This window comes from Bactrocera latifrons, unplaced genomic scaffold, assembly GCF_001853355.1.
Source record: "Bactrocera latifrons isolate USDA-ARS-PBARC rearing strain unplaced genomic scaffold, ASM185335v1 scaffold_64, whole genome shotgun sequence".
NCBI classification, from domain to species: domain Eukaryota; kingdom Metazoa; phylum Arthropoda; class Insecta; order Diptera; family Tephritidae; genus Bactrocera; species Bactrocera latifrons.
In genome coordinates this window covers 449,060-464,867 of record NW_017537312.1, presented here as the reverse complement: position 1 = coordinate 464,867, position 15,808 = coordinate 449,060, and the positions used below count along the sequence as shown (strand labels likewise).

Below are 15,808 nucleotides of genomic sequence, written 5' to 3'. Positions count from 1 at the left end.
GGGGTAATAATTTTCAATAACAGATAATTTATATCTTATATATATATTTCTAATACTTTTTGGTATATCTATCTGTTGGTCGGTTTGGTTTTATAGAAAAATAATAGTAAATCTCTTGCGATAAACACTAATCATACATAATAAAAAAATAGAAATCTTGCTGCGGAGACAACAAATTGTAAGTATTCAAAACGAAACATACAGAAACAAGTCTGATAACTGAAAAAACATTAACTAAAATAAAACACTTATCGATTTTTTAATTTTGATGAGTTTCTAAATTTTCTAAAATTAATTTGAGACATTTGCTTAATTAGAATTAGCTGGGATAACGTTATTTGGTTCAAACTACGTTGTGTAGAACTTTTGTTAAGCCCAGAAGTTATTATGAAAAATATAATATACATATGGCAACCTCCAAAATAAACAAAATTATTGTTTTCATTGTTTTTATTTTCAATTTACTTGTACATTGTTTAGTTTTATTAATAAACGACTGCTAGGCAACTATCTTCAATATACACATTTGGGACTAAAAAATATATTTTAAAGCCAGTTGGTGTAAAAATAAGTAATAAAAAATATATAAAATGGATACCGAAGGCGATTACGATGATAGGCGTATTACAGATGTGGGCGATGCAGCTGACTTGTTAATAGTTGAGGATGCAACTGAAGAAGTAGGCCCAAATTTGCCTGTAACGTCATATCGGATGAAACCCTCTTTAAGAGAACTTTTTCCAGCATCACATATCAAAAGTATTATTCAGTCCACAATATATGATAAACTTCAAGGTAGCATATGCTCTATTTATTTCCATTTTTCTAGCACATTTATAAGAAAAAATATATCTTATTGTTTAGGGAAAGTATATAATGCAGATGACGCTCGTAAGTGGACTCGGGAGATTTCTGATGAAGTCAGTGCCGCAGTAAAAGATATTGTTCAAATGCCCCGTTTTAAGCATGTTGTACAAGTAACATTGGGTCAGCAGCTGGGTGCTGGTTGCCGGTATATAGCGAAGTGCTGTTGGGATGCCGAAGCTGACTCCCATACATCCGATGTATTTACGAATGCCAGCTTATTTTGTGTTTGTACCGTATTTGGTGTATATTTATATTAATTACTCATATATAGTATACATAAAACAAGTGTCATATTCAAAACACAAGTTAGCTTAATATCAGACAATGTACAAACAGTACAACTCTTGTAAATTGTACGAATGATCCGTAGGTGGGACGCCACACCTTAGCTAAATGAGTCCTCGTCGCTTCTTCTTAGTTAATAGTTTTAGGAAATTTTGTTTGAGAGTAAAATTTTGAAAGTAAATTGCACCATTTTCTTGAAAGATGGTGTATCTGTACATCTGTTGCGCTTTTCTCCCAAGTGAGATATATTATACATAATAATTAAGGTTGATCTAAAAATTGTGTCTTACATGTTTATGTGGGAGGCAATAGTAGCACTTCAAAATTGTATTCTTTGGATAATGAATTGTTGCAAATGTTTTTATATATTACAACAACGATAACTAAATACAATCAAGAAAATGTTTTCGATACATTCTTTAATTACACATGAATAACGATTGTATATGTACATGGAATAATTTATGATATTATGTTGCATCAACATTGTATTAGCAACATTTTAACTTTTGTTTAAGTGTTTAGTAGAATAGTACTTTGAAACTCTGGCAGCACTCTCTATTTATTGTTTCTGTGGGGAACATAATAAAGAACTTAAAATTTTGAAAAGGTTACATCAAAATACCGGTACGCATTTAAAAATTAATTACTGCCGTTAATACTACACATTTGAACGAAAGATCCGGACCGTACTGTAAATAGAATTATGGATTTATGTGGTAAATAGAAACTAAAATTGTTTGCAAGTGGGAAAATATTGTTAAACATATATTCTAGTAGTAGCTTCTAACATCAAAGTGAAAGAAAAAAGGGAACGGCAACCAAATTGGACCGAAGCCGAAAAACAATTACTACTATCTCTTACGCGTATTCACCAAGTTATTTTAGAAAATAAAGGAAGTGATACAATGACAATTAAGAAGAAATCGGAGGCATGGGATGATATAGCAACTAATATGCGGGCTGCTGGCTATCAACGATCAAAAGATAGGTTAAAACAGCAATTAGGTCGTATACGTGCAGCTGAGGCTAAAAAAGTGAAAGAAGCATTAGCAAAGAGTTATGTACAAGAGAGTAAACATCTGGCATTACCTGGATGTTCATCGGAACCAATGGGTAATGCTGGAAGTGTTATTCCATTTAATAAATTAGTAAAAAAAAAAATATTTTATTTCATTTACAGCTCAGGACGCGACAATAAATGTGCAAAATTTTCACGTTATGCCACCACCAATTCAAGAGGTCGCAATAAAAATTGAAAAGGCAATTTCATTAGACGATTTTGAAACATCGTCTTCCGATAAGCAAATAAATAAAAATGGGAAGGAATATTTTGGTTTAGCTGATCCGATTTCGGCATCAATGTCAATTAATCACGGAGTGATTAAACGAATATATGAAGACCCACAATTTATTAATGTAACTTCTTCCCCTATGGTTGAAACTGGGACTGGGGAATCGAAAGATCAAATGCAAAATATGTCAACAAGAAATAATGGTAAATGTAAATGCAACTGTAGATCAAAAAGGTTGCGACATATACGTCTTCGTATTAACGGTCATTCACCACGGACTCGGTCTCAGCGGATTCGGCAATTGCATTTGTATCGAGTTGCTGTGGAAAGAGAAAGATTGAAAATGTTGCGTATGCAACAAAAGCGCGATCACATATTTTACAGAAAAGATAAACAAATTCAAAATTTGAAACTACAAATATTACATAACTTAGCCCTAAACAGGATTAATCACATTAATTTTTCCTAATACTAAAAATAATATGCACTTAAATTGATTTTGAGTATTTGAACTTGGTATATTTCCATATTGAATTTTTCACTATCTTAACCCACGATTTAGTTTTGAATTATCTTTCCTATCCCGCTTCTATTTACAGTTAACCACCTACTGTGTTCATACCTAAAAAGAAATTTAGAGATTTAGTTGAACTAATTTTAAATACTGTTAAATATATTAAATTTATTTGGAACTAGATAGAAAATTAAGTTACAACAATTAAGGTACTTATTATTCAATTTGTTGCATAATCTCCAAAATTGACTACATTTGATAGAAATACGGCGTACTGTTGTTACTGTCTGTTTGACATCACTGTATTCGTACATTCAAAGGATTTAAAATACGACCGGCCATTACAGCAATATCTAGGTCTCGGTCGATTACAAAAAATAGGAAGGGATGGTTTACAGATATCTGAATAGGTGACGTTTGCGGTCCGTAATTACCTAGAATACAAAAAAATAAAAATAATAAATGACAATTAATAACATGAAATTATAAATTTTTAACTGAAGAACAATAAAAAAATCAATTTTTGTATCTCCTATTGAAATATAAATATGTCCAATTTTAAAGCGTTTAATTTTGTCATTGTCATAATATTCTTAACAAGTGGTGAAAAATTTGAAATATACTTACGTTTTAACTGGTTTATTGGATGCGTACGTATATTAACGTTAATCGATTGTTCAATGTGTTTTACATAAATACCCTTTTCCTCTGTCATGGGGCGAAAATCTGCACGATTTGGTTCAAATATATCACATACACCCATCTGAAATAGCAAAAAAAAAAAAAACATTTCGTGTACCAGAATTTAAATCCGACCCAATGCGTAGTAAAATTGTCGGATCTACCGAACTTATGGAACATTTTACACATTAAGGATGTTGCTTAAGTTACACAAATTATATTTGTAAAATCAAAAGAAATTATAAAAATATAAAACGCCGTCCTATAGATCTTAAATCTTTAAACAAGCAAGGAAGAGCTAAGTAATGAGCATTTTATACCCTCGCATTTTGTAAGTCAATTCGCATATTTATGTGTTGTATCTTTATATATATAAAAAATATTATCTTCCAATTTCGATAAACGCATAAAAAAACTCCCAGATATGTGTTTTCCCTAAAAAAGTCAGCAATAGATACTGGGGCCCACATATTCGGTGTTTTGAGAGTTAATCTCCAGACTTTGATAAGTTTGTAACATGAGTTAGAATATATTAAATGTACTATTTGTGCAAAGTTTCATCTCGATATTTTCCTATTTTTACACCTTACCATATGCACTAAATTTGGTTGAAATTGGTCGAGTAGTTCCTGAGATATCGGATTTCACATAAAGAGTTATGAGCGATAGTCAGGGGTGTTGTGGAATCTGATAGTTGTCGGAATCAGAATTGAAGGCGATTAAAAAAATCAGTAGGTGTCATGAATTCAGACATTATTGGTTTGATATTCGAAACAATTTGCATCGGTTTTGGGTGTCACGGAAACCAATTTTATCGGTTTTGCTGTCAGAAACAAATTAAGAAGACAGTCGCACACAGATTTGAAATGTAAGTTATGAAATCAAGTTATTTTATTGTTACGAATTGATGTATCTTTATTTCTATAGGACAAAACATAAGTATAAAACACGAAAAGTCTTAATTATTGAGTTTTGGAAGAAATGCGGATATTTAAGGGGGAAACTGCTTTTTTTGAGAGGGATAGAAATAGTAGATTAAAGCGAAATGTCTAGGGTTTATAGTTATATATTTTAACATCACCCGAAAATCTTTTGATACGAATTCTTTAATATTCTGTGGGAAACAAAAAATAAAAAAAATCATATTTATTAAAAACGTATGTTCAAGTTAAACTACGAAAATTTAAAAAAAAAGTCTAAGAACTCAAATTTCTAAAAATTTGAAAAAAGTGGTGTCTGACTAAAAAAATTTTACTTTATGTTCTTTAAAGATGTGTTCAAATTTAACTTTTCTTAGTATATTTCAGTTTAAATAGAAGATAATTTAATGTCAAAGATAATAAACTTTGCCCCAATTGCATACGAGTTTTAGTTTTTTTTATCCTGCCCGCCAATTAAGAAAATTCGTAAAACTGAAAAACCGAGAAATCGCCGTCAAAGTTTTCGCTTTCTGCCCAAGCGCTCATACATATATATATCTGCTAGACGCTCGGTCACTATTTCCTTTCTAGCTTCGACAATATTTCGAGTTCCCATCTATAACTTTGGTTTAATATTCTTAGATAATTTTTAAAGAAATTTAAGCAAAGAATTCAATTTTTCAAAATTTCTAAAGCAGGCTCCCCCATAAATAAGATTTACAAAACGTAATAAAAGTAATTTAACACCCAAATGCGTCTTTATTCATTCGATAAATGTTATCTCTTAAAATCTTCCTTTAATGCGGAAATGATTAAAAACTTTAATATAATATTTCTATTGTATTCCAAATGTAATCATTTGCAAGTTTTGTCACATTAGTAAACAGCTGGTTCGAATATTGGTTTTGCGTATGTTCGAAAAAGACCAAAATCCAATCAGATTCTGTGACACCATTTAAAATCAGAATTGGTTTGCAATTCTGACAGAGTAGTAGTTTTTAACAACCGTTATATTGAGAGGGCGTGGTTATTATTCAATTTCACCAATTTTCTCATTATTTAAGGCGGTGCATACTAACGTAATTCGGTCTTAGCAAGGCGGGTGGTTATAACTTAAGGGGGGAGATTGCTTAAGAAGCTTAAAAAAAAAATTTTTTTTTTTTACTTAAATCGTTTTAAAAATTATCTAAGTTATAGATGGGAATTATTTTTATTTTAGATGGGAAATATTGATTATTTTCGAAGCTAGAAGGGAAATAGTGACCAAGCGTCTAGCAGATATATTTGCGCTTGAGCAGAAAGTGAAAACTTTGACGCGTGATATCTCGGTTTTACGATTTTTCGTAATTGGCGGGTAAGATAGAACAAAACTAAACGTCGTATTTAATTGGGACAACGTTTATTATCTTTGACTTTAAATTATCTTCTATTTAAACTAAATAAAACAACGAAAGTGAAGTTTGAACATATTTTTCAACAACATAAAGTGAAATTTTTTCCATCAAAAATCACTTCAATTTTAAAAAATTTTTTAAAATTGTACACTTTGTTTTTGGAAATTTCTTAGTTTAACTAGAAGTTAAAGGCAGAATTTCAAAGATTTCGTATCCAAAAAATTTGTGAAAGATGTTTACATGTGTAACTATGAACCCTAGTAATTTCGTTGAAATCAATTATTTCTCTCCCTCCCAAAAAAATCCTAAAAACAATTGATTTTTTGGAGCCTCTAAAGCAGGCTCCCCCCCCATAAGTGGTTTGTGAGATACATACAATCTATACATTAACCCTCTACTTCGATCCCCTTTATAAATTTACGATCTCAATTTGTAGCTTAATTATAGCATTTTATAGATTTTCGATCAACGGCATTTTGTGGAAGCAGTCCGATTCCATCCACCTATACTACCAACCTTTTCATGGTGCTAAAGAACAAGTTATCGCTTGAATATAACCCTATATTTAGCTCGATTAATAATATAATGGTTACATTTTTAAACGCTTTCACTTAACTGGACAAATTTAATACTAAGTACAATTCTGCCACTATGTTTTTATTTATGTGTTTATTTTTATAAAGATATCGACCTAGCAACTTACGTTTTGGAGGTCATTGGTTAGGAATATTATTCCGTGTAGTTTAAAGTCCGGAATTATCGCTTGAACCCATCTAGGTTTTAGTTGTTTTCTCATTAGTCGTAAAGATGGGCCCAAACCAAGCGAAGCCGTAGTTGATATTAAATCTACTGGAGCATCTGGCAGCAAAATTATCAAGTTGTAATCCGGTGTGTCCAATTCTAGTTCAAGAGCGCTCATTTTTAAATCTTCAAAATACTTAAAATACAGCACTGCATTGTAGACCTTGAACGTAGTGTGAACTAGTTGTTGGTTCCCCAAGTAGAATACGTGGCTAATAACATCGGTATTGTAGCCATAATTACTTCTGGCATTGGCCACTTTTAAAAGTCGTGCATCTAAAGATTCGACATCAAATTCACTAGTGTATTGTCCCAGCGAGGCAGACCCTGTTACTGGCTGAGTTATTGTATACAAATCATGGTGCAGCTGGTGCTGAGGGTTAAAGAGCGTCACGAAAAGATTGGTGTCAATCTCTTTAAAACCCGTTGAATGCCGCTTATGTCGACCACTTCGAGAGCGCGCGTACTGTGGCAAGTAATTATGTTTCGGCGTTGAAATTGGCGGTAGAGGCGCCTGCAGTTTTGAGCTTGGTGTATGTATTGGTTCCATCTTCTGTAAGCGCTGAAATGGGCTTGAGTTAAATTCAATGGGTGTCGGAGATACGAACTCTGCCACATCATCGCTTTTTTCCGTTATAGGTGCGGTAGTTACTGTTGTTGTGTCATCATTTGTTTCGGTGGTGAACTCTTCCGTTGTTGTCGTTGTTGTTGGTGGTGTCACTGTGATAACTTCTTCTGTGGTTAACATTTCAGTTGTTGTGGTAATTTTTTCTGTTGTTGGTTTATCTTCAGTTGCTGTTTTAGCAACAGTTTCGGTTTCTGTGGTTGTAATTGTAAGAGAAGTTGTTGTGTCCGGTTTTGTCGTGGTGACATTATTGTTTTCCTCCGTCGATATTTTTTCAGTATTGTTTTCCCTTGTGGAGCTTGGCACAATTGTTGTGGAAATTTTTGGGACGCTTGCAGTTGTAGTCATTACGATTTCATCCGTTGCATTTGACAAGGGTGTTGTAGAAGAGGTCGAAGACAAGGTAGAGGGTACCATATCCATTCCCAAATCATATCCATAAAATGTTAAAACCGTTTCATACTCATGAGTAATGGTTACATTATCTTTGTTGAGGCTTAGACCTTTGAGCGGGTTCTCGGAACCAAAAAAGTATGTCTAAAAGTATATTTGAAATACTATATATGTACTGAGGTATATAAAATATAAGAACATGCATGTAAATATTTTAGTGGTAAGTTATCCTGTCTTTAATCAGCAATAATATACCTTAATTAAGATTTTTGAATTTTGATATATATTAATTTTCAAAACAGTTTTCGAATGAAAATTTCACTTACGATTAACTAAAAATTTCCAGTTTTTGTATTATTTGTGGTAACAATACTTACTACACAATGTAAGAAATTTCACTTTGGGAATAGTATTATATTTTTAGTAGCGACTAGAAGTTCTCTCCAACATTTAGAAAAATCTATATGATCTACTTAATTATTTGTGCACAATTTGACATAATCAGTGTGCATTTTGTCCAGTATTGATCAACGAATTTCCTCAGCTATTTGTGACAGTGAATGCAAGCTGAAACTATCATTACGCAACTGAGTTCAATAGGTTGTGGACCACAGATAACACAACAGTCGACTTGAAAAATGTAAGGTCCGATTGGGCGTTGAGGTCAGAGACTTTGCAGCCCACGCGATAAATATATATGTATATATTTTAGAATCAGCGTTTGAAAACTAAGCTACTCCCGTAGCATTTCATTTTGCCGTTGCAGAGCTATAGCATAACAATGTAAAAGTATGCGGTCTGCTCTGCTCGGAGTTTTGTTAGGTAAAAAACTGTAACTGTAGCTTAGTAGTTATAGCATAGCAATAATTCTAGAAATTGTACTGCTATGGAATAGTAAATGAAAACCCTGATCAGAATGAATGAATATATATATGTGGGGTACTGATTTATTAATACACGTCTGGCCGACGTGGCAACCAAAATCCGACTGTCATGCGTAATGTGTTGAATACAATGCTCGCGACAGACCGCAAACGACATCTGTTAAATATTAAAATACACACGTTCTTATGGACAGACCTATTTTGACAGCTGCACGACTACACGACTGCAGGCCGACAGTTGTCGTTCTCGCCAACTTCAATTTAATCCTATATTTGCCAACGACAGTAGGACGATAGTAGAGTTGACAGTAGAGAGATGAGGAAGAGTGGTGATGCCACTAATATGTAAAATATAAAATTATTCAAAGCTCTAAGAAATCTGACGTTATTTTACAAATAAAAACATGTAATAGCTCTGTTACATCATTTGTAATAACAATTGATAATTTGAAACGAATGAATTTACCTATTTACTTATTTTTTTGCATAAAAAATTTCACTTTGAACAAAATATTAAAATTTCATTGAAGTGCAAGGTATTAGTATAGCCACAACGAAATTGTGTACATACAAACTGGACAACTGCGTTGTTTTGTTCATGTAGTAGGATTCACAACGCCATTTTCAGTTCACTGTCGTGCTGCTGCAGTCTGTCGCGAGCATTGTGTTCCGCACATCATGCTTAGCTTAGAAAAAATGCCATTCTTCTTCTTTACTTATCGACCTAGTCTTTCCAATGGAGCGGATGTCTTCCTCTTCCACTGCTTCCCCCGGCGGGTACTGCGTCAAAAACTTTCAGAGCTGGGGTGTTTTCATCATTACGGACGACATGACCTAACCAGCGCAGCCGCTGTCTATTAATTCGCCATCATGTCATCGTATAACTAGTACAGCTCATCGCTCCATAGAATACGATATTCGCCTTGGACAACGTAGAACCTTTCTCTCGAAAACTTGTAACGTCGACTCATCAGATGTTGTCATCGCCCAAGGCTCTGCACCATATAGCAGACGGGAACAATGAGTGACTTATAGAGTTTTGTTTTTTTTTTCGTCGAGAGAGAACTTTACTTCTCTGACATTGTTGGTGGTATTTATACTGGTGCCAAGATAGACGAAATTTTATCTACGACTTCAAAGTTATGACTGTCAACAGTGACCAAGTCGCGAGTGCGATGATTGTTTGTTTGATGATTTGCTTTGCTTCCTTGGACAGTCTGGAGAAAGGAGAACTAACGGCGCGGGTGTTGGGGCCGATGATATCGATATCATACGCCAGCAGCTCTTATAAAAGATTGTGGTGGAAGGCTGTCTTTACAGCAATGAAAAGTCGTTTTCAGTGCATTTCGCTTACTATCTAAAATAGTCCGAAGTACCGCTAGAAAAAAAATTGTTTTTATAGAATTGTTAGAGTTACCACACAACTTTAAAATAACATGATTAGTTTTTTGAAAGGAAACACATTTTTTCAGTATTTCACATAAATATTATGTCTTTACAGCAATGAAACAAAGTGTACATATATATATTCAATAGTTATTTTTCATGGCACACAAATACGAGAAAAAACATTAAGATCGTGACAAACCGATTTCTTGTCCAACCGAACAGCTTCACTAACGAGACTTGTCAGTTTCTATCTAAAACCGTCGCAAAGTCCCTAATCACCTTGCGTGGGGTTTGTTTCGGCTTCGAAACGCGTTCACTAAAAAAAAATTTACTTTGATGTTTGCTGGAAGCGGGAACGGAATCCAGAACAATTAGACTGCTGGTACCACCTATAAGTACTAACCCATAGCGACCTCTTTAACTACATTAATAACCATATTACTAGTTAGTAGAATCAGTCTAAAATTATGCAACCCTGTGAATGAACGGACAGGTAAAAAATATAGTAATTATACGCAAGAGACAATTTCTGCGCTGGGTTTGAAAATAAATACTAAATTTTTGAACATGTTTATATTTTTGTTTGCATACGCACTTATATTCTATTGTATATTATTTAAAGTCTTCACTAACAGTTAGCAATATTTTCTTTTGAATGTATATGTGCATATAAGCATATTGGGTTTTAAGCTCCAATTTTGAGTGTTGATGCTTTTATTAGTTCATTGAACTATTACTCTAAAATCATATTACGGTGGTCCAATGTCGCGATATTCGAAATAGCTCTACTTTACTTTGTTATTTGTTTTCAGTTTTGCTTTATATGGATTGTTGCTTTTATAAAGTCAATTTTTTTTTGTCATTAAAGAAACTTAGGTCGTTAATTCGTTGAAAAATTAAACGTATAAGAATTTTATTTGTGAAAGAGGAGCTTTAGATGTAGTCTTCGAATTTATTCATTCCTTGCGTTTCGGGTATTTTGGTAAATATAATAATTTGATGAATTGAAAACACAATACAATTTATAAATTCCTTCATAATATACAGCATATAGCGAGTAAGATTTACAGGCTGCCGATTCCAAAAAATAATCCTAGTTTATGGCTTAAGTCTTTTGATTTCACCTTCTCGAGAATAGTGCGATAGGTTTATAGGCGATCCAAGTGGTATTTGGATGCTTTTGATATTAAACGTAGAAAATTTTATGAAACATAGAATGAAATTTCTACTCCTAGTTGAGATAGTGTCCAAATAATCAAAGGTCACATACGAAAGACATATAAAATAATTACACTGGTCTACAGTGGTTTTGTTACCCTAGATATAAGATCGGCTTTGGGTACATTCGCGTTCATAATTCATCACACTATCAATGATTTTGTAAATTTGCTCTCGTAAATTTTAAATCTTTAATTTCATCTTACATTACCAATATCAGGAAAAATTAAACAAAATATCATATATAATTGTATTATCAGTTTATTGAAAAATTAACTTGCGTCGCAGTAAACAGAGAGACAAATGTCAAAAACGTATTTTATGGGTTCTTTCTTTATAATTTTCTAGCTAAGAAGAATTTTTTTAATTGGGTGCTTTGTGGTAACCTTGGAAAATATCGACCATTAACATTTTCTGGAATAATGACGGTTATATTTTGATAAAATCCATTTTACCATGAATTGCCGAGTCTACTTTTCAGTTTTTACATAGTATACTTAGGACATTTTCTACAAATCTAACAATATCCTTTCACATTTAACTCTATGAACAATTAATTTTTCATTTTTAATACGTTTAATACTGAGTTCATATTGAGCAATTAACTTTCGTGGAGATGTTTCATGCTCATATTCACATCCATTGATAGACTGTACCAATATCTGGATATTTGACGACATCTTTGTCCCTTAGAAGTTCATGCGAATTACTTTTGAAAAGAAAGCGAGATTTTACTTGATTAAAACTAGACATTTTGTAATTCTATACGTTTGATTTTTAGTGAAACCTTAAAACGTCCAACCTAATTATTCATACTTGTATCTATTTTTGGTAAGAAGCCTGAGAATAAAGATCACATGACGTTTGCATGAGTGAAGAAGTTTACATATAGAGCATCGTCCACGAAACGAGAAAAACGGAATATATTAAACAGGAAATAAAAATGTTTTAAGCTCTCTGCTTTTATAAAAAACGACAAAAAACAACTTTTGACAAATTGAATCTTAAGTGAAATATTAGTTTCTCTTCTGTGTTAGCCTCCAAAATCAAAAGATCTTGGCTTATTTCAAACCTCATTTTTATACTGTTGCTACAGAGTATAATAGTTTTGTTCACCTAAAGGTTATTTGTATCATCTAAAACTAAGTGAGATACATATAGGATTATGTATATTTAAATAATCAGGATGAAGAGACAAGATGAAATAAGAGTGACGGTCTGTCCGTCCGTCTATCTGCCTGTGCAAGCGATAACTTGAGTAAAAATTGAGGGTTCGTAATGAAACTGGCTAAAAAGAAAGGCGGAGTTCGTAGAGTGCGTAATCGGGCCACTGCCACGCCCACAAAACGCCATTAAACGAAAATGTATAAAGTACCTTAGCTAAATTAAGATGTAATCTGTCACAAAGGGTCGAAGCAGGAAGGGAACAAGTGAACTAAAATTAAAAAAAGTGGTTTAATGCACATGTTTTCTAAACCACTTAAGGTACAATAGTTAAAAATGGCCGATCCAGTACGAAAACAAAATTAATTGTTTTAAATTTTTTCCTTTTCCAGAAGTAAATCGAGCACCAACGAATGTATCGGTATAAAACTTTATTACACAAAATTGTCCACATCAGAAAATAACTATTCACATCTCCAGATAAAGAAGAAGTGGAACAAAGTTCCAAATGCGAAACTTTTGTTTAAAAATAAATATTGGTCAAATAATATTTTTGATTTAGTCATACAAGTAATACATAGAAGATATTATTAATGTTATAAGACTGTATTTGAAACTTCTAATTTTTATCTTGCTGTACTCACCCTTAATCTGCGATGAATGTCACGATAGCCTACACGAATGACATCCCGACCGTTTGGAAGCATCAACACCTTGTGCAATTCTTGAGCACTCCGACCTGTCGAACCTTCATAAAGGGCGATTAACACACTCATCAGTGCAGTGGGCGAAAATGCAAAGTTGTTTCTGTTCAGTATTGAGTGGTAATGAAGAATGCGATAAGTGAGATCGTTGCTCAAATCGGCCATAAGTTCGGCTGGCGACAGCTGTCTGCCGTCGAAATGTCGCGACAGCTGCTCTGCTTGAGATGGGGGCGCTGGTACTGGTGGCTCAATGGGCGGACGAGGGAAATAATTATTGCGAAAAGCATTGTGATCGATCTGTATGAAATGTGCACGGCCCAAGAATATCAACTGTAGAAGTGACAAAGCCAGGATCCCATTGCTCAACCAGCTGCAGTCCGCCTGTGGCCGACGGCCAAAGACAAACATGCTTCAGCCGTATTGTTAAATATTCCAATTTGTTTTTACACACACTGGACTGACAAAGTGGGACAAAAAAAAACACAAAAACGGTGTTTTTATGAGATAAACACTGATTGCAACCGTTCCACTGAAGCATGAGCTCATGCTATTCGTTTCGATGAGCACTAACAAATTACTGCCGAATGTTTCGCGTGCTTTTGAAGCATATTTTAACTCCAAAATTTATAATTGTTTATTATTTGGTCGTGTTGCCCAGGTAAATCGTTTTAATATTATTTTGAAATGTGTTATTTAATTTCGTTAAAGTTTTTAGCCAAATGAAAATTATGCACCAATAATTCACCACTCAAGGCGACTTTTTACCGGTTTAGTTATCAAAGTGTTAATTGCATTAATCACAAATGTATTACTCTTTTTGCATGTACGCGAGTTTTGTAAAAACATTTAACCTTTATTTTCATTGTACTGTGCTGTATAGATAAGCAGTATTTTGTAGCGCTTTCGAATTCGTCCGAACTGTCTCTTGTGCGTTGCACGATCGAACTGATCTAAAATGTTGCTAAAACGACAGTGGGTGCTGGTCACTGACGCCGTTACATTGTGTAACAAAATTGAATCATTTTGAAAACGGAAACATTGAGCATTTTTTTCATGCTTAAGTCTTAGTCTGCTACAAGTCGAATACAGCGGCACACCTATTCTTAACGATTCCGTTACATAACGAATGCTGTGAGCAACGACCCTTGAATATACTTCAGATAACATAGAGATTTGTTGCAGTAGTGTTGTTGTTGTTGGATGTTTCTGTCTGTATTACAATTTATAAACAATTAAACAGACGTTTGGCGTTAGATTGATGTGCTATTGACCAATTCGGTGCGATCGCCAAGTTCCATCTCATTTGTTTTAGGGTGGCCCAAAAGTGATCGCAAGTTTGCAGTTGTAAATTTGGAATTAGTGAGGGAATATAAGCGCATCATAATTAGGAAGTGCTTTCATCTTTCAAATATTTTCTTAGAGAGTTGTAAAGGTTGTAAAAATTCCATAAAATTATCGTCAGTTCAAAGTCAAGTCTCAAATTGACCATATTTCATTTATTTACCTCATATGAGGCCAACTTGACTTTTGCTGATTTTGAATTGTCGATATTGGATCGTCGTGTTCGGAACTATCCGAGAAATACATTTTAAACCAATTGTAATCTCAAGCGAATGATAACTTCGAATCTTCCTTATACAAATCTCCTTCAAACCTAAGGTTCGTTGTATTTTTATTGACAAAAAACATAGATTACCTTCGAGAATTAATATTTTAAGATGGAGCGCGTAGAACCTTATACTAGAATAAAGCGTATTACGAAGGTTATAGTAAAGTACGCATAAAGAGTGTTGGGTGGCCGATTGCTCGATAAAAGTCTTTAGTCCAAGTTTAACTCTTTTTTAAAAAATATTTTTGCAAAGACTTGAATCTCAAGACTTCTTCATTATAGCGCGCCAGTCGTTTCTTCTTTTCGCAAGGTGGCACCAATTGGAGATTCCAAGTGAAGCCAGGTCCTTCTCCACTTAGTCTTTCCAACGGATTGGGGGTCTTCTTCTTCCTCTGCTTCTCTGTTTTTCGTCCATTCGGCTCATCAGATGTTGTCATCGTCCATGCCTCTGCACCATATATTGGACGGGAATAATGAGTGGCTTATAGAGCTTTGTTTTTGGTTGTCGAGAGAGGACTTTACTTCTCAATTGCCTACCTGTTAGGAAGAGTTATTCTGCGTTGGATTTCGAAGCTGACGTTGTTGGTGGTATTTATACTGGTTCCAAGATAGGCGAAATTATCTACGACTTCAAAGTTATGACAGTCAACAGTGACGAGGGGGCCTAGCCGCGAGTGCGACGACTGTTTGTTTGATGACAGGAGATATTTCGTTTTGCCCTCGTTCACCACCTGACCCATTTGTGTCGCTGCCTTATTCATTCTGAAGAAAGCACAACAAACGGCGCGGTTGTTAAGGCCAATGATTTTAATATCATCAGCGTACGCCAGCAGCTGTATACTCTTATAGATGATCTTAATTATATAAATGTATTAATAAATATCGTAAAAAAAATAAACTTATAAACTATTTAATATAGTTTAATATTTATTTTTAACTTTTTAGTTTGATAAGAGAAACCCAAAATCAGTTAAAATGTTAACTATGACACTTTGTATTGTTAAAGTAAATCGATAATTAGGCATTATTTTATCTTTACTCTGAACCTTTCAGGGACTAATTGTT

At 33.7% G+C, this 15,808-nt stretch overlaps 3 protein-coding genes across 4 annotated transcripts; 2 read left to right on the top strand and 1 right to left on the bottom strand.

The window, feature by feature from the left end:
• Nucleotides 1-448: 448 nt before the first annotated feature.
• Nucleotides 449-1,558, top strand: LOC108975393 (tctex1 domain-containing protein 2). The gene is made up of 2 exons (XM_018943857.1): nucleotides 449-795; nucleotides 865-1,558. The coding sequence occupies exons 1-2, from the start codon at nucleotides 591-593 to the stop codon at nucleotides 1,122-1,124; spliced, it is 465 nt and encodes a 154-aa protein (XP_018799402.1). The 5' UTR covers nucleotides 449-590; the 3' UTR covers nucleotides 1,125-1,558.
• A 105-nt stretch (nucleotides 1,559-1,663) lies between these two features.
• On the top strand, nucleotides 1,664-3,046 carry LOC108975392. Of its 2 annotated transcripts, none has more exons than XM_018943855.1 (3): nucleotides 1,664-1,871; nucleotides 1,933-2,268; nucleotides 2,336-3,046. In XM_018943855.1, the coding sequence occupies exons 1-3, from the start codon at nucleotides 1,859-1,861 to the stop codon at nucleotides 2,914-2,916; spliced, it is 930 nt and encodes a 309-aa protein (XP_018799400.1). In that variant the 5' UTR covers nucleotides 1,664-1,858; the 3' UTR covers nucleotides 2,917-3,046. The 2 variants fall into 2 exon arrangements, with proteins under 2 accessions (XP_018799400.1, XP_018799399.1); XM_018943854.1 differs by having other exon boundaries at nucleotides 1,930-2,268.
• A 63-nt stretch (nucleotides 3,047-3,109) lies between these two features.
• Nucleotides 3,110-14,102, bottom strand: LOC108975391. The gene is made up of 4 exons (XM_018943853.1): nucleotides 13,075-14,102; nucleotides 6,660-7,919; nucleotides 3,589-3,724; nucleotides 3,110-3,395 (listed from the first exon to the last, which is right to left on the bottom strand). The coding sequence occupies exons 1-4, from the start codon at nucleotides 13,540-13,542 to the stop codon at nucleotides 3,259-3,261; spliced, it is 2,001 nt and encodes a 666-aa protein (XP_018799398.1). The 5' UTR covers nucleotides 13,543-14,102; the 3' UTR covers nucleotides 3,110-3,258.
• Nucleotides 14,103-15,808: the final 1,706 nt, after the last annotated feature.

Coding starts and splice junctions, on each gene's coding strand:
- LOC108975393 (XM_018943857.1), top strand. CDS start 591: ATGGATACCGAAGGCGATTACGATGATAGGCGTATTACAGATGTGGGC. Junction 796..864: donor AATATATGATAAACTTCAAG/GTAGCATATGCT, acceptor CTTATTGTTTAG/GGAAAGTATATAATGCAGAT.
- LOC108975392 (XM_018943854.1), top strand. Junction 2,269..2,335: donor ATGTTCATCGGAACCAATGG/GTAATGCTGGAA, acceptor TTTCATTTACAG/CTCAGGACGCGACAATAAAT.
- LOC108975391 (XM_018943853.1), bottom strand. CDS start 13,542: ATGTTTGTCTTTGGCCGTCGGCCACAGGCGGACTGCAGCTGGTTGAGC. Junction 7,920..13,074: donor ACATTCATCGCAGATTAAGG/GTGAGTACAGCA, acceptor ATATACTTTTAG/ACATACTTTTTTGGTTCCGA. Junction 3,725..6,659: donor TAACCAATGACCTCCAAAAC/GTAAGTTGCTAG, acceptor TTGCTATTTCAG/ATGGGTGTATGTGATATATT.